Consider the following 16,924-nt stretch of genomic DNA (forward strand, 5'->3'; position numbering starts at 1 on the left):
TCTCTTTTTAGCAGCTTTCAACCTTACTTACGCAAATCGAAGTGACCCTTTATTCACGTGCTTTGCATCCGCTGGATAGTGAAAAGAGAGAAATACTATTATCAAGACGTTTTGCTGCACATGGGAAAATGAATATTTGACAACACTGCAGGAGCGCAAGAAGTGGCTCGGATCGGAGCGAGTGCGATTGGGCCAGTTAGCTGTAATTTAATGTGAGAATTTTCCACCAGCGCAATGGGCAATAAGTCGTATAATAGAACTTCGTGCCAGTAGTTATAATTTGGTGCGTTCTGTGACAATTCGAACTACGACAAGCATTTTACACAGGCCAGTGCAAAAATCTTTGTTCTGTGCATAGACATATAATATAAAAAGAGTTTATGACTAAGTCGCCCATAAAATTTGAAAAAATTTCTAAATACAACTTTCCTCACTTTGCGTAACAGTTCATACTGACACAACGAAGCGCAGACAATAAAGAGTATGCCACAATGAACGCTTTGCTTTCAGTGTTTCTCTCTAATTAAAATGGCGTCGAAAACTTTTTATGTGAACGTACTCATACAAAAGCGTACATCGAACTTTACTATCAAAGCGAGTGTCTGACGCAAAGCGAAGCAAAAGTTCTATGTGAATTGTCCATTACGGTTTTTCAGTGGGACTGTTACGAATTAATGCGATATGACATTATCAAAATGGCAATGTCCGAAGCATGGTCGTGATAAAAAATGAGAATGTAAGTTGGCAGTGATAAAAAGTTGTCCAACTCTTATCTCATTGAAAGTAAGAGCATAAATCACCTCCTCAACCTTGGCAGTTCGCTGTCTTGAGGAGGTTTTGACGTTTCGCAATTCGAAAAAATTCATTCAGATTAAGATTCTATCAAAAACATATGTGAACCGAGGAATATGTTGCCGCCGTTCAATAATACTAATAAAAAATATAAAGCAATAGCGTTTTTTTTTGAATTTCAATTGTAAATTTTTTTCTTTCCTCTTGCCATAGCAAAATTTGAAATTTGTTTACACCATAGTACATTTTTCACCCCAAATCAGCAGAGAGAAAAATGTTACCGTTTGGCCCACAGATTGTCGATTCAAACAAATTTAGTCAACTCCGCGACAATTCGCACAATTCGGCATCAATATGTAAGAGAGCTCATATGAATGTTTGTAGGCAAAGTATTTATTTGGTTATTTTCAACATTTTGTCAGAACTAACTTTTTTCCACAACAAGGCAATGTAGCTTTAAATTGTTTCCGCATTGTTTGTTCGGGGAAAGGAGAAGTAAGCACCAGCGTACATGTATTTTTGAATGTATGTGGGTATGTCATCTTTGTGTCCATACGCATAAATGTATATCTGAATATAGTTTCATGAAATATTTTATTTATGTATGTTAGTAAAAGATCTGAATTGAACTCTGCTATTCACTTTAAAAAAATAAAATAAAATTTGAGTTCATGAATATCAGGGATCAAACGTAAATGCTTGTGATCGCATTGAGTTTAACTCCTTAACGCTTCCCACCTAAACCACGTTGAAATCGGTAATTCAGCCGTTTTAGCCGCTGTTTTAACATATTGTTATCCTTTGCTTATTGAGATATTGTTTTCGCAACGCACATAAATGTGTTGAAAAATGTATCAATTAAATGTTGGTACGACCCAGACAGGAGAATTCTATGGGGATCTTGATTGTTATATAGATTCATCTTCTAATAAATTGTTTATCTATTTTCCGAATTCTTGTTTAATATAATATTTTAATTTTGCGGTGCAGGTCAGTTAACCGGCAGGATCCGAAAATATATTACGGTCTACCTGAAATATTTTTCTTTATTCTTCTTTCTACTTTTTTTAAGTTTTTCTATTGTCTTAATATGCTCGTAGCTAATACTGCTGTATAGCTTTAAAATTTTGTACACTATTATCTAAGGTGAATTTTTTGAATTTGCTACGACCATGTAACTGTTCAGTATGAAACTATTTCAAATTTTTTTAAACAATCGTTTCCTAAAATAGCGGGAAAAGCGGGATATGTTGACTTAAAAAAAACTTCGTTCTTAACAAAGTTTAACTATTCAAGAATATGTCTACAAGCGGATTTTTCAAAATGCAAATTATTTTCGGAGATATAGGTATTGTGAGTGAAATACAAAATTTTATTTAAAATTGTGTCCTTTTGATTTCACACAAGCCCTCAAACGATTCAGCCATTGATCAATAGCAGCACAGTTTCTATTCGTATTGACGATGCTGTTTGGACCAAACATTTTTGAGACTTCCCAAAATTCGGTTAATAACCCAAATAAGGCCATGTTATCCAACTTTGACCACAAACTGTAGTCTAATGGATTCAAATCTGCTCTTCCAGATGGCCAATCATATGCAGCTATAAAAATGTATGGCAAGGCTAAGTAGCTACAACAGATGTTTTTTGTATCTTACAGCAGAAACTCTTCCGCGATCTCCGTTACCTCATACTGTGTGGTGCGCATTGGGATCATCGACTACCATTCGGATATTTTCGTCTTATTATCGCGCGAGGTATGAGCACCTTCGCTTTTGGAATAGTCGGGACACAGTGTCGGTCCATTGTCTTCTAGAGGGCTCCCTTCTGCAGGCCTTGAGCCTTCATAACTCTTTCCTTTATTTATAGCAGAGGGGTCGTCATAACATTTTAGGACTTTGGCCCCATTCTTCATATGTAGGTATGCCCGGGTCATCACAGACTTTTGCGTAGAGCGTTTCCAGCGGCTTCAGTTCCCCTTTACGTTGCTTCTGAGTCTGCCACAGAGGATTACTGCGATCAGTGAGCGCTACGATCAAGTGTCCCCTGGCTATCGCGCTGCCCGTTAGGGGTTTCTCTCGAGATATTGATGTTTGGCCTTATAGCGTCCTCCCTTTGCTACGGTCATTTAACTGTCCACGCTGTTTCGCTTTCAGTGAACAGCTGCCTTTTGACCGCAATTCTCTCCTCGATCCGGTTTATGTATATCTGATCCGCAGACTTGAATTGCGGTCCCGACGCATAGTACGATTGGCCTTCCTCCTGTTTGACTTGCAGTTAAGTTTTTCATGGACCTTAACCACCGCTTTCTATACCTGCAATATCCTCTTGCTAAGTTTTGCCCTAAGCCTAGTCTTTTTCGTTGAACCAGCACCCTTCGAATTCCCCAAAGAGCGGGGCAAAGTTTCCTCTTCGATAATGTTAACCCTTTCGTGGTCAGAGTGTTCACAACAGAGGTATGGCAAAGGAAGTAAATTCACTGTGTCCACCGGTGGTAGCAGCTACTTTTTAAATCGACGTTTGGGATGATATCCCAAACCGCTTTTTTCCTCGTTGACCTCCATATTGAGTTTTATTATATTTTTAGAGAAAATCTAACCCTAGCCTTTTATGGTGTTAAATTCCAATGGAGGATTTCCCGAAGGCTTTTCGTATCCGCAGCACATCAGTTTTGGTCCAAACATTTTTTTCATTGTAATCCAACATAAATCACAAATAATCAAAATCACAAAAAAAATAATTTATTCACCCTTAGCTGAATTGAATTGTTTTCATTTTTTGTTTTAAACTGTTCCGCTGTTTGATTACACTGCTCTAGTTTGACTGATACAGATACTTCTTGAAATATCGTTACTCGGCTTACTGGAATTAATTTTAAGGGCATTAAGGAGAACGCTTTCAGCTGGATATTCGCCCTATGCTTCGTTGGAATGCAAATATGATGGCTGATTACTATTGAAGCATTCAAAACAAGACTGATGTTTCTACTTATGCAAGAAAAGCATATAACAGAAAGCTTTTTTAATGTTAAGTAAGAGCAATATATTTTTTAATTCTAAAATGATACTTGTAGTATATTATTTTGGATGTATCATGTTCATATTTCGAACAATAGAGCTGCTAGAGAAAAACTGACTACATATTTGGAATTAGCGTGGCAAAATCATACAAAATCGGGTAAGAAACTTCATAAAACAAAACTACTGTTTTCAAGTGGTATTAGTTTGGTTGTTCAAGTTGTTATCGGGAAAATATCTCTCTTTCTTTTAATAAAATACCTGACGGATTGCCCAATATTTCCTATAAAATTAGGCCATAGACCCTGGGGTCCAAATGTACGGTATCTGGGGCTTGAAATGGTATGTAACCTTTTCGACAATTTATTACCAGTATTAGCAAAATTTTATTCTGATAACTTTATTTGTGCTTAACTTACTCATATACAATATAGTAGAATAATCATATGAAATTTTGCTTGGTTTGTCGATTTCGCCCATTTTCACTATGTAACATAAGAATGTCAGGATAATATTATGTACCAAATTTGCTGAAATTGGTTGAGTAGTTGCTAAGATATAGATTGCGGTGCCACGCCTATTGCATAATTTTTGCGCCGATTTATGGGATGCCATCACCATCTCTGCTACAAATTTCCATCCTTGTTACGTATGTATTTACTTGGTAAATTACCGCACCATCACCACCATTAGCAGCCAATTTTATCCATTTTCACAGTGTCCAAGGAGGTGCTAGAAGGATTTGTCCTAAGTATGTTTGTTTGATATAGTTTAATTGTTTGTGTGATATGTACATTAAACCTTTTTGAAAATTTTCAAACCACTATTATACTCTCTTGCAAGAAGTTGCAAAATTAGTCCGGGAAATAGTAAATGATTAGTCATCCCATTTTATGGATCATACAGAAGTTTGTTAACGTAGAACGTAGGCTGCAAGCAACTTCATAATCTATAAAACTTCAAAATGCCGCCATCATCGAAACCAATTAACACTCTTGAAAGATTTACACGAAATAAATAATTTAATGGAAAGACGGAATGCGAACAAAGTGATGAGTTTAGAAAAGCCATCTCGTTGTACGAAAACAAATTTAGAGTATATTCAAAATCAAATTTTTTTGCTTTTTCAGCTTTACATGGTCTAGCTTAGAATTCGAGAGACAGATATTTTAATTTATGAAAACATTTATTTATATACACTAATTTTTCTGTCTGTGCACCAAGTATCAATAAAAATAAATCGTTAAAAAAACTAATTTTATATACTTTTTATAAAAACCAATTTATTTGATATTTATTAAAGGCTAATAAATATGTAGTTGTATGAAAATAAAAGTGATAAAATTTCTGACAATAACATATAAACAAAACAAAAGATCCCGAGGAATAAAAAATCCATTAGAAAAGTTCTACATACAGGGTATATAAGTCGAGTAAAGATATTCTTCCACAATTCTTCTCAAAATTTAGTAGAAAGTCGGATACCCCCAACGTTTGAAAACGTCGAAAGGATGTCAATCCATTCCTCGTTCAGCACATCCCTAAGCATATCCTTTAAGGTACTAGTGCATTGGTAGATTTTACGTTCCCGTGAATCTCATAGGTGCTTCTTAGGATAAAAATCTGGTGATTCTGGTGGAGTTTGAAGCTGGTTGGGCACGTTGTAGAGTAATCAAAGCTTACCTATATCTACGCTGTACGCTTTGGATCGTTATCCTGGAGAATAGTAGTCGATTCGAAGACCCAATTATTCCGCTCTTTGCTTCAAATTTATGTTTAAGATATTAAGATATGTATATTTAACCATGGTGGACTCTATAAATTTCACTTGGCCCACTCCATTACTAACTATGCGCTCCCATATTATGCCTTTTCACCGTTCTTCACAGTATATATCAAGATTTCCTTACCAAGTGCCTTGCTTGTTTTTCGTTATGAAATTTTACAGTGTTTGAAAACTTGTTTTCGTTAGACAGAATAACCTTCTACCAAAACTTCCGGAGCTTCTTCAAGCGCTCTTTCGCGAAAGCATTATGCACTTGCCTATTGACTGACGATATGAATGACTTCATTTGTGCGACCTGACCATTAAGCCCTGCTTTTTTATAATTTAGCGAATCGTGTCAGTACAGAGGAATTCCTCAACGTTTTCTTAAAGTTTTGTTGCAGTAAGTCAAGGGTTTTGCTTCATATTTTCTGCCACATGGTTACGTGTTTCATGCTAGTATTTTTGGATGCCCTGGACGGGCCGAGATATAACGAAGCCGGTATTTTTGTAATTTTTTATTATTCTTTTTATTGAAGTATGTGTTCTTCCAACAATTCGACCGATTTCACCGTATGTTTTTCCTTCTTCCAAAAGTTTAATCATTATTTCCCTTTCAGAAGATCCCTTTGTTTTCTTTTAGGCGAGATTCGATGTTCTAAATTTAATAACAAACTGAATAAAACAAAAATCGTTTAAAATTGCTACTTTTACGAAAATAAATAAAACTATAACTTTCCGACACTTTTACTCTTATTGCTACGCGAAGAATTTCAATTTTACTACTTGTATCGATAAAATTATGGTATACGATTTTAAATGCTTTGTTTTAAATTTTATGGGAATACGCAATAGTCTAATGATAAACACCAAATGTGATTTTATTCTAAAATTTAGTATATAAAAGATATTTTTTAAGAAAAGAAAATAAAACATAAGCGTGTACGCAGAGTTTTTCTGCCAAGTGTATATACTTATAAAAATATATTGATACCAATCCATGAATATTTTTTTGTCAGGACTTTGTGATCAGCTGCTTTAATTTGATTGCCAAGTTGACGCACGACTTGATTGGAAAAATTGATATCAAGGCGGCGTTCAAGTTCGATTCGTAACGTCCGGATTATGAATTTTTTTGATAGTTACAAACATTGGATACCCTAACAATTGAAAATTTTTTATTAGAAGATTAATTTCTTGCTATATTTGGAGTATGGGGTATATATAGTTTACCACGATTTGTAATGTTAAAGACAGACATATCGTTTCGATACTACAATGTGTACTACAATAAAAGCTCAAGAAACCATGTACGAGCATAGTGACATATTCTATAAGTTCCGACACTCTTCAGCTGATACAAAAAATTTAAATCAACTAAAAGTAAATAAATCTATAACCAGAAAATGAAACCAAATGAGGCCAAGTCTTAAAATATTTGATTACCACCTGATGAGAAAAAGGAAATATTATACACTATCTGTACGGGCATTAAAAAGAACCAAGCAATATAAAAAATTGATTTCAAGATAAAGGCTTTGCAACAACTTTGTTACAATAGTTTTTGATTTTTTCGTTTATTTTGATTTAATTGTTTTTTTTTTTTACATGTCAAGATAATAAAAAACGTATTATTTTGGCAGAAGAGCTTAAATATAGTACATTATGTCTGTCTTAGGCACCCAGAAGGAACCGTCGAAAACCCTATAAAATGTATATATTGATGGTCAGCGTGTCGAGTTGAGTTTATTTAGCCATGTTCGTCTGTCGTTCATATCAGACAACTATAACATAGCATATAGCTGGCATACAAACTGTATGATTAAAATTAAGTTCTTGTTTGAAAAACTTTTTTAATTTGACGAGATATCTTCAAGATTGTTTGGCATGGATTATTGTCCACGGCAACTCTACAATATATGGGGAAATTTTCCAGATCGGACCACTATATCATCTACCATAGCTGCCATACAAGCAGAACGATTAAAATCAAGGTCTTGTATTGAAACTTCTTTATTCATGAAAGGTTAATTTTGCTAAGATATCTTGCATATTGACCAATATATACGATATAAAGTCAACCGGAAATTTGAAAATTGTTCATTAGGTATAGGGTAGAATTGACCCTATTTTACCAGGTTTTGCAATACCACATATTGTTAACAGAAAAACATGCTTCCTAAGTTTCATTAAGGTACCTCACATACCATGACCAATATATGGTATATGGAGTAGTCACCGGTCGTTTCAATATACTGATATTGGTTTTGGTATATGGGGGCTAGTTTTCACCCGATTTTATCCATTTTAAACAACCGTTATCAGAGAAACACGCTCTATAAATTTCATAAAGATAACTCATGTATTGGCCGATATATGCAATATAAAGTCAGCCGGAAGTTCGAAGATCTATACTTTAGGTATATAGGGCCTAGGAGAAATATTGTCCCGTTTCAACCGTTTTTGGACATGCAATCATACTATTATCGGAAAAGGATTCTCCCGGATTTCAATAATATATCTCATACTTTTACCGGTATTTTCGGTCAAAAATTCGCAAAAGCACAGGGTACGTGTCTCCAATACGTCCACGTATCCTAGGGGCTTTAAGAGTTTTGGTCCGATTTTGACGAGTTTTAGAAGATGACATACCTTAAAGATACTATTTGGACAAAGTTACATCTCGATATATTCTTTGCTGCTTGAATTGTATACGGAAAATTGAGAGAATCAAATGAAATTAAAAACTGTTTTATATGGAAATTAGGTGCAGTTGTATTTCACACAGTGACATAGGAATTTCTGGATAATGTCACCTACCAAATTTGGTTGAAATTGGTCCAGTATTTCAGTAGATATGTAATTTCAGCTAAATGTGGGCGGTGGCACGCCCATTGTCCAATTTTAACAACAATGTGCTTATTTATCATCCCGGGTGTAAAATTTGAGGCCTCTGATGCATTTATTTGGTCCGATTACGCCCATGTACAATACCGAACTTCTTATTGTACCAGGTTTTATCAAGATATTTATATTTAGGTGACACAAACCACAGTCAGGTGAACAAAACTATTATACTCTGTGGCAACATGTTGCAAGAGTTTAAAAATTATAATAATTTAGTTGTTTAACTACGGTTATCCGGCATATGTTTTCTATTGTCATTATAAGCCACAATTTAATGGAGCATGGTTCTCTTGATTAATTCAGAATTAATTTAAAATGCGGGGTAATGTTTTCCTGCACCATATCATATTTTAATAAAGCACTTAATATTATATATTATTATGTTAGAGATTTACAACATCAACATTTATAGTTTTTCGGATAAAAGTAAGAATATCAGCAGACTCTTCTATCCTCTTAGAAGTCGGTTTACCAGCACCGTGACCAGCTTTACTATAGACACGTAGAAGAATTGGATTTTCTTGAGCAGAATTTCGTACTGCATCTTGTAGAGATGCTGCAAATTTTAACGAATGTAATGGGCTGACACGGTCATCATGATCTGCTGTAAGAATTAAGGTAGAAGGATATTCTTCACACTTTTTATTTGGAACGTGAACATTGTGCAGAGGCGAATATTTCAACAAATTTTCGAAATGTTCCTTTTCATTAGGGTCCCCATAATCAGAGCACCAAGCATGCCCAATAGTAAATTTATGGAAACGCAACATATCCATGACACTGTTTAGAACACAAATTTTTTTTTATTTTAACTCAGCTTTCTTACTCAATTATCTTACCCAACTTGCGCGACAGCTGCGCCAAAGAGATCGGGTCGTTGATTAATACAGGCACCAACTAACAGTCCTCCATTTGATCCTCCCTGTATCACCAGACGATATTTAGTTGTGTAATTATTACTAATTAAATATTCGGCTGATGCTTGGAAATCATCAAAAACATTTTGTTTGTTCAAAAGTCGGCCTGCGTTGTGCCATTTTTCGCCGTATTCACCTCCTCCACGTAAATTCGGGTATGCTAATATGCCATCGAATGTATCCATGAACATTAATCCTGTGGCAGAAAAAGAGGGTTGTAGGCTTATATTGAAGCCACCATAACCATAGAGGAGACACGGTTGAGGCGATATAATTTCCTTCTTTTTGCGTATTATAAACATAGGTATTTTTGTCCCATCCTTACTATTATAAAATATTTGTTTTATTTCATAGTCATATTGGCTGAACCCATCCAGTTGTAATTTAATTTCGCGGAATATTTGTAATTCTTTATTCGGTAACCCGAAATCATATTGATAAATAGTCCCAGGATTCAAAAATGATGAGAAATTAAAAAAAATTTCAGAATATTTTTTCTTGCCAGATACTGCTACAACAGCTCCAATATCCAAAGGAAACTTTTTAACTAACTTTCCAGTTTCAATACAATTTGCTTGAAGGACACTCTGAAAAATAAAAATGCATGATTAAAGAAAAGTATATATATTAAATTAATTCAAGAATTAAAGAAATTATAAAAAAATTAATTTCTCATTTAATTAATGTTTGATTTAAAACTGTGTACAAATATTGAAAAAGTGCATCAGCGATTCCTTACAAAATTTGTACAACCAAAGAACTTGACTGTTGTTTATGATCGAATATTATCAACAAATATAATTTCCAAAACAAATAGGAAATAGCTATGTTCGGATACCATTCGTATGCATTTAATAAATCACGTTTTCACTATCCAATGTGTAGGTAGCGTTCTTTGGAAAACAAATTTTGTAATTATATAAAATACATTGTTTTAATATAGTTGACATTTATACAACACTATTAAAGCAAAAGTTGACTCATCTATAAATATTACATTGCTCTAATCACGGATGATGTTTTTCTGCGCCTAATTCAACCTTTATTCAAGGTGTGTATTTGAAAAATGGGGTTTGATTACAGTTCTGTTGTGTTTGTTTTCAGATCTCTGAAGTCATATTTATAGATACAGTAAAGATTCAGCATAACGCGTAGGAAACGTTCCATCAAACTAGAGTATGCGAAACAGCGCTAACGAGGCTATCTTAACATGTGTGGGATGTCCACAATAATGTTCGATTTATTTACTTTCCAAAAAATGATATAATGTGATTACATACAAAAATAGTGGGGAAAACTTTAGTATAACGTCCCACGCTTTCGGGGATAAAATGGGTATGGGCGGATAGAGGAGATCCTCCAGATCAAGAATATATATAGATATAGCCGCGGGAAACTTATAGTTTTCGAGATATTTGGGTTTAAAGTTCAAAATATCGACTGGTATACTCGTTTGAGATTTCTTTGTGGATTGACTGATATTTTCGGTAGAAGGTCAACTATAGGCACTGGGCCCACATATTTAGTACTTAGAGGCTTGAACAGTTTTGGTTCGATTTAGACAATTTTTGGCCGCAAGGTGGCATACTTTAATTGCATTATTCACGCAAAGTTTTACCCCGATATAATCATTGTTACCTGATTTGCATAGTAGAAAGTGAAAGAATCAGATGGAATTGAAAATGGTGTCACATGGGAAGTAAGCGTGGTTGTAGTCCGATTTCACCCATTTTCGCACTATGACATAGAAACATGAGAAGAACGTTATGCACCGAATTTGGTTGAAATCGGTTGAGCAGATCTCAAGATATGGGTTTTCACCTAAAAGTGGGCTGTGCCACGCCCACTGTCTAATTTTGAACGCGGTTCCTATAAAGTCATCTTATACCATCTCAGAGATAAAATTTAATGTCTCTGGCGTGTTTAGTGCTTGATTTATCGCGCTTTTAGTAGTTTTTAACAGTACCGTTATATGGGGAGTGGGCGGAGTTGCCACCCGATTTCAACTATTTTCACACCGTCAATAGAAGTGCTAAAAACATTTGCTTCTAGTGAATTTTGTTATTATAGCATAAGCGGTTTAAGAGATATGCACATTAAACCTATTAGAGGCGGGACCACGCCCACTTTTTAAAAAAAGTTTTAACTGCAGATGCCCCTCCCTAATGTGATCCTGTGTACCAAATAACAGTCTTGTATCTTATTGCGGAGCTTAGTTATGGCAAGTTATTTGTTTTTGATTAATGGCGTTTTGTGGGCGTGGCAGTGGTCCGATTACGCCCATCTGCAATACCAACCATCTTACGGTACCAAGAAACATGTCTACCAAGTTTCAATTTTTACTCAAGTTAGAGCTTGCACGGACGGACGGACGGACAGACAGTCACCCGGATTTCAACTCGTCTCTTCATCCTGATCATTTATATATATATAACCCTATATCTACCTCGATTAGTTTTAGGTGATACAAACAACCGTTAGGTGAACAAAACTATTATACTCTGTAGCAACAGGTTGCGAGAGTATAATGATTAATGAGGTAAATTTGTTGCTAACATCTCTCGCTGCTGAAGTTACTTCACTGAGAAGTGAAAACTAGAAGGCGATTTTATCGATTTGGGGTCAGATATCTGCAATGTTCAGAGCAAATTATTTGACAACGGCAAATCCGCTAAACCAGTATCAAATGCTTTCTCTGCCGCTTCACCTACTGCCATCTCCACTCTCACTACTGCCACTGTTGTTGGTACAAATGCTTCTCAGTCCCCCGTTGCTGTTTCAGTTTTTGCTGATAATGAGTACGGCTTATCTCGCTCTTGCTGCTTTAGCTGCAGCTGCTGCCAATTCTGTTAAAATAGCTTACACATATACTGAGGCTGCATCAGTATCGAATGCATTCTCTGCTGCATCTACTGCCAGCTCCACTCTCAGCACTGCCGCTGTTGCTGGTACAAGAGTCCAATGTTGTTGGTTTTGTTTTTGCTGATAATGTGAGTATGGATTATCAGCTCTCGCTGTTTTACCTGTAGCCGTTACCAACGCTGTTAAAATTACCAATACGTATGCTTAGGCTGTCGTTAAGCCTGATCGCATCAAAAATGCTGTTAATGCTGCTCAATCTGCTGACTTTGATGATACCGTAGGAGATTCTGTTAAGCCGAACTACTTTGAAATCAACAGTGAGCACTAGGAACTAAACATCTCCGGCTGCTTCAACTGTTGTTGGTGTTAATACCAATTGTGATCTCGATGTCGTCATATCCATGAAATGGATTCATTTGTTCAAGAACTCTTTTACTGAGGAATATATTATATCTTTCGTTATTAAACATGCTAATGTTATTTTATGTAAACTTATTAAAAATTATTCTAATATTAATGATCTTAGGCTAATTCCTTGAGATCATCATTAGAATGACTATCTGGTGTTTCTTGCACTTTTTTTTCGATGTCTTCCACATTTACCTCATCTAAATTGATTTGTTTTGCTAATTGCACTATTTCATCCATATCGACAGTGCCCAATGACTTCGTTTTTGCATAAATCTAACCAAATGTCTTTCAAACTCCTTTCAAAGATCTATTATTTCATTCCAAGAATGGTTTTTGGTTTCTACAGCATGCATATTATAGTTTTACCAAAATTCTCTTGTTGTTTCCTTCTATTTTCCGTCGATTTTTTTAAACATCAAACATTTTAGGAAATCCCCTGTTTGAAACAAAAGAGCCTTAAACCGAAATAGCGTTAAGCGGTGTCTAGCAATATATCAAATCCCTTTAAATAAAATTCTTTTAGATGAACAGTAGTTTCTTCTCTAAAAGGAGCACAATAGCTTTATTCTTTTTGAAGTTCATTAAGATATTTTAAGATATCATATTTGCAGATATATGCAGGATAAATCCAAACGGAAGTTCGAAAATATTTATATTAGGACTGTATAGGTGCGTCAGGAAGTATTGAGCCGATTTTTTTCCATTTTTGACAAAAGATTCTCTCCATATTTCAATAAAACGAGTATATCTCACAGATCAACCGCTATACTCGGTAAAAGTCTGCCATAGGTACTGGCGTCCACAAATGCGGTAAATGGCGCCTCCGATTTCTATGCTGTGAAATTAAAAAATCAAATGGAATTTAAAATTGTTAGACAAAGTAGGCATGGTTGTAGTCCGAGTTCACCTATTTTGACTGCAAAATACAAATGTCAAAGTTATGTTGTGCACAAAATATGATTGAAATTGGTCGAGAGGCGATGTCAGGCTCCCACGGGTCAAATTTGATGTTGTTGTTGTAGCGGCAGAATTCTGCTGAGTTGACAGTCCTTGACCGGATAAAATCCGGGTCCGTTCCGGTTACGTAGACCCGACTGTCGTGGGAACGGGGTCAAATTTGATCACACAGTATTTTATAAAGCTAAGACAGGTATTGACACGGTTTTATTCAAAGAACATTATTATCCGGAAAATGTCATCTGAATTGTATTAAGGTTTCTCATATATTGGCCGAATTCTATTACATGGGAAGTAGTCGTGATAATAACAAGCATTCGCCCATTGTCGAACTGTGAACTAAAAATGTTAACCACAATATATATTTAAATTTCTTATACAAATGGCAACACCATGTCAGTAAGTCAGCTGCTCCTAGCTTACAAGAAATAAAATACAATAAAAATAATTTTTAAATTCACTAACTATTTCAGCTACAGTGTATTTCGTTTCATTAATTTCAATTTCGCAGATAGCGTGGGTGTGCAAGTGGCCGACAGTATAACGTCGCTAAAATGTGTATAAATACGGTGTCCGCTCTTCAATTCCAAACGAACAGCCTTGTCGTTAGCCCAACTTGAGCGAAAATTTCATTTCTCCGGGATTTCCGATAAAATTATCCAATACCAATACGCCTCTTCACATCTTGACGTCAAAGCTGCCGATCAAGAGACCTTGGATGATAAAAAATACTCGTAATTTCCTCACCATCTCAGGAGCCCCGAAAACACTGTTCTACGCACTAAGTGGTTCAGCAGACATCCGATGGCAATGCAATCTATACCTACATCTTAAGCAGACATGAATCTCGATAAACTCGCAGACAAAATACACGTTTCGGCAATAAAGCGAAACGACGCCGATCGCCTGGCCCATTTCAGGGAAACCTATCGTTGGACCGTTAGTGGCAGTTAATGGTTTCTCACTCGAATCTATTCGTAACAAATCACCCCACCAAAATCCAATTTCTAGTCGATACTGGCGCTGATCTCTGTACTTTTCTCGCACCTTGGTCGCCGGAACGAGTTCAACTATAATCTCAAAGAAGCAAACGTGTTTACAAATAATACGCTATCATTAAACCTTGGCCCCAAACGAAATTTTATATGGCGCTTCGTACTGGCCGACATAACGAAACCTCTAATTGGCGCAGATTTTTGGCACATATCGGCATCTTACTCGACTGCAAGCAGCCTTATCGACTCGATAACTGGACTTAAAATTGCATTTATGTCGCAGATACGCTAAAAGAATTCCCCAACTTGACAAAGCCCAAAGAAATCTGTCAGCCAACAAAACATACGACGCAGCACCACATATCTTCTACACCGGGACCTCCTGTTTCCTGTAAAGCCCGAGAACTTGTTGATGACAAACTCAAAACTACCAAGCCAGAGTTCGACAAAATGTTACAACTAAAAATTGAGTTCCTGGTCATTTCCGCTTCCGCGAATTTGTGGAGATTATCGACGACTTAACGCGCGTACATTGCCAGAACGATACCCCGTTCGTGTTCTCGAAGACTTTACTGCCAATCAAACCGGCAAAACAATATTTTCAACAATTGATCTTGTGCGCGTTTTTAATCAAATAAGTTGTTGACAAAACTACAATTATAACACCGTTTGGTCTTTTCGAATTCTCGTTTATGATGTTCGGACTTCGAAACGCTGCGCAAACATTCCAATGATTTATCGACGAGGCGACACGCGGATTAGACGACTTAAAATTCCCATACTATTATTATATTCTATTAGCTTTCAAGGAACACCGCAATCATCATCGCTTTCTTTTCGAACAGCTCACTAAGTATGATGTCGTAATTAACACCGCTATGTGCCGTTTCGGTCAGTCCGAAGTGTATTTTTTAGGACACCGCATCTCAGCAATTGTTAACTTTCCTCGTCTAACGATCCGAAAACTGCGGGAATTCGTCGGCATAAAAAATTTTCTCACCCGGTCCTTTGGACATTAGAAGGGGAAGCAGCGTTCGTCCGATGTAAAGAAGAGCTACGTAAAGCAACGGTATTATCGCACCCTGACACAACGTTTCCTTGGGCAACAATAACTCCACCATCACCACATCACCAATTCAAAACTTTCCATGCCCCAGAAGACGTTTCAACGTATTCACGTGCACATCATTGAACCATACGTTCCATAAAGAGGGCATCGTAACTGCTTGACAATCGTCGACCGTTTTCCCAGGTTTTCAGAGGCATAATAATATCGGAGCCGAATGTGTCGCCACTACACTTTTCGCATTATGGATACACACCAGCACTTTCCATCCGCATTCGAATGTAATGGTGGAAAGTCTTCACCGTCACTTGAAGGACGCGATTCGTTGTCACAAAAAGAAGTCATTTGTCAATATGCTACCTATTGTAATTCTTGGAATGTCTTTGAAGGAAGATCTTAGCGCAACTCCTACCAATCTCGTTTTGGTCTGCCACCATCCAATATGGCAGAATGCTTGAGAAACTACTTTGCAGACCTTGCACCTTAACCCATCGTCCGATAAGGTCAGAGGAAGACATTTATTTTTAACGAACATGTTTACATGTTTTTTGTTGACTCGACGCTCCACACCACGCATTCACTTCACTGAATGAAGGACCCCACCGAGTCATTTTAAGGCATGAGAAACATTTTGTCGTAAACGTCAGAGGCGAAAACACTACAGTTTCGATCAATTGTGCTATCTACTTCTCGACGATAGCCTCAACGACAGTGAGCAGAACAACGACGATGGCAACAATACAACGCTTATTACATTAACTTCACCGGAGTCATCTGAACCTCAATTTTTGTCAATGATTTGGATAACGTTCTCCAGGGCAGTACTTGTGGACTGAGCCACAGTTTCAATTTCTTCTATCAGTAAGTCAGCAGCTCATAGCTTACAAGGAATGTTGAAACGTATACAGCAAAAAAGGAACAGCGAATACCTAGCAAACAGTTAGGCTCGAGGACGCCTGCTGTTATTATCAGAGAATGTTAATGAATAGAGAAGGAGGAAATGTTAGCTGTACTAAAATGTCAATTAAGATGAGGGAACATCGAAAACGCGCAAGTTCGAAAATAAAATTTCACCATCCTATCAATTTACGTAACGAACTACACCACTCTATAAGCAAAATGTATATACATACATATGCACAGATGTTCTTTGGTATGCACATAAACAAAAAATTAAAGTAATAAAATGGAGAATAATTGACTTATGAAAAGAAAATGTAAATAATGAGGGAAAT

At 36.3% G+C, this 16,924-nt stretch overlaps 2 protein-coding genes across 2 annotated transcripts in view; one reads left to right on the forward strand and one right to left on the reverse strand.

The window, feature by feature from the left end:
• Nucleotides 1-14,187, forward strand: part of Ppt2 (palmitoyl-protein thioesterase 2) — a 60,077-nt gene extending 45,890 nt beyond the window's left edge. The window contains exon 6 of the mRNA XM_070106648.1: nt 14,140-14,187. Coding sequence (XP_069962749.1) covers nt 14,140-14,172 — 33 coding nt within the window. The 3' untranslated portion in view covers nt 14,173-14,187. The remainder of the gene's footprint in view (nt 1-14,139) is intronic.
• LOC106623513 (prolyl endopeptidase) overlaps nt 8,805-16,924 on the reverse strand; it is an 85,346-nt gene continuing 77,226 nt past the window's right edge. The window contains exons 7-8 of the mRNA XM_036364913.2: nt 9,321-9,985; nt 8,805-9,261 (exon numbers count right to left, since the gene is read on the reverse strand). Coding sequence (XP_036220806.1) covers nt 8,865-9,261; nt 9,321-9,985 — 1,062 coding nt within the window. The 3' untranslated portion in view covers nt 8,805-8,864. The remainder of the gene's footprint in view (nt 9,262-9,320; nt 9,986-16,924) is intronic.

Source organism: Bactrocera oleae, chromosome 3 (assembly GCF_042242935.1).
Source record: "Bactrocera oleae isolate idBacOlea1 chromosome 3, idBacOlea1, whole genome shotgun sequence".
Taxonomy (NCBI): domain Eukaryota; kingdom Metazoa; phylum Arthropoda; class Insecta; order Diptera; family Tephritidae; genus Bactrocera; species Bactrocera oleae.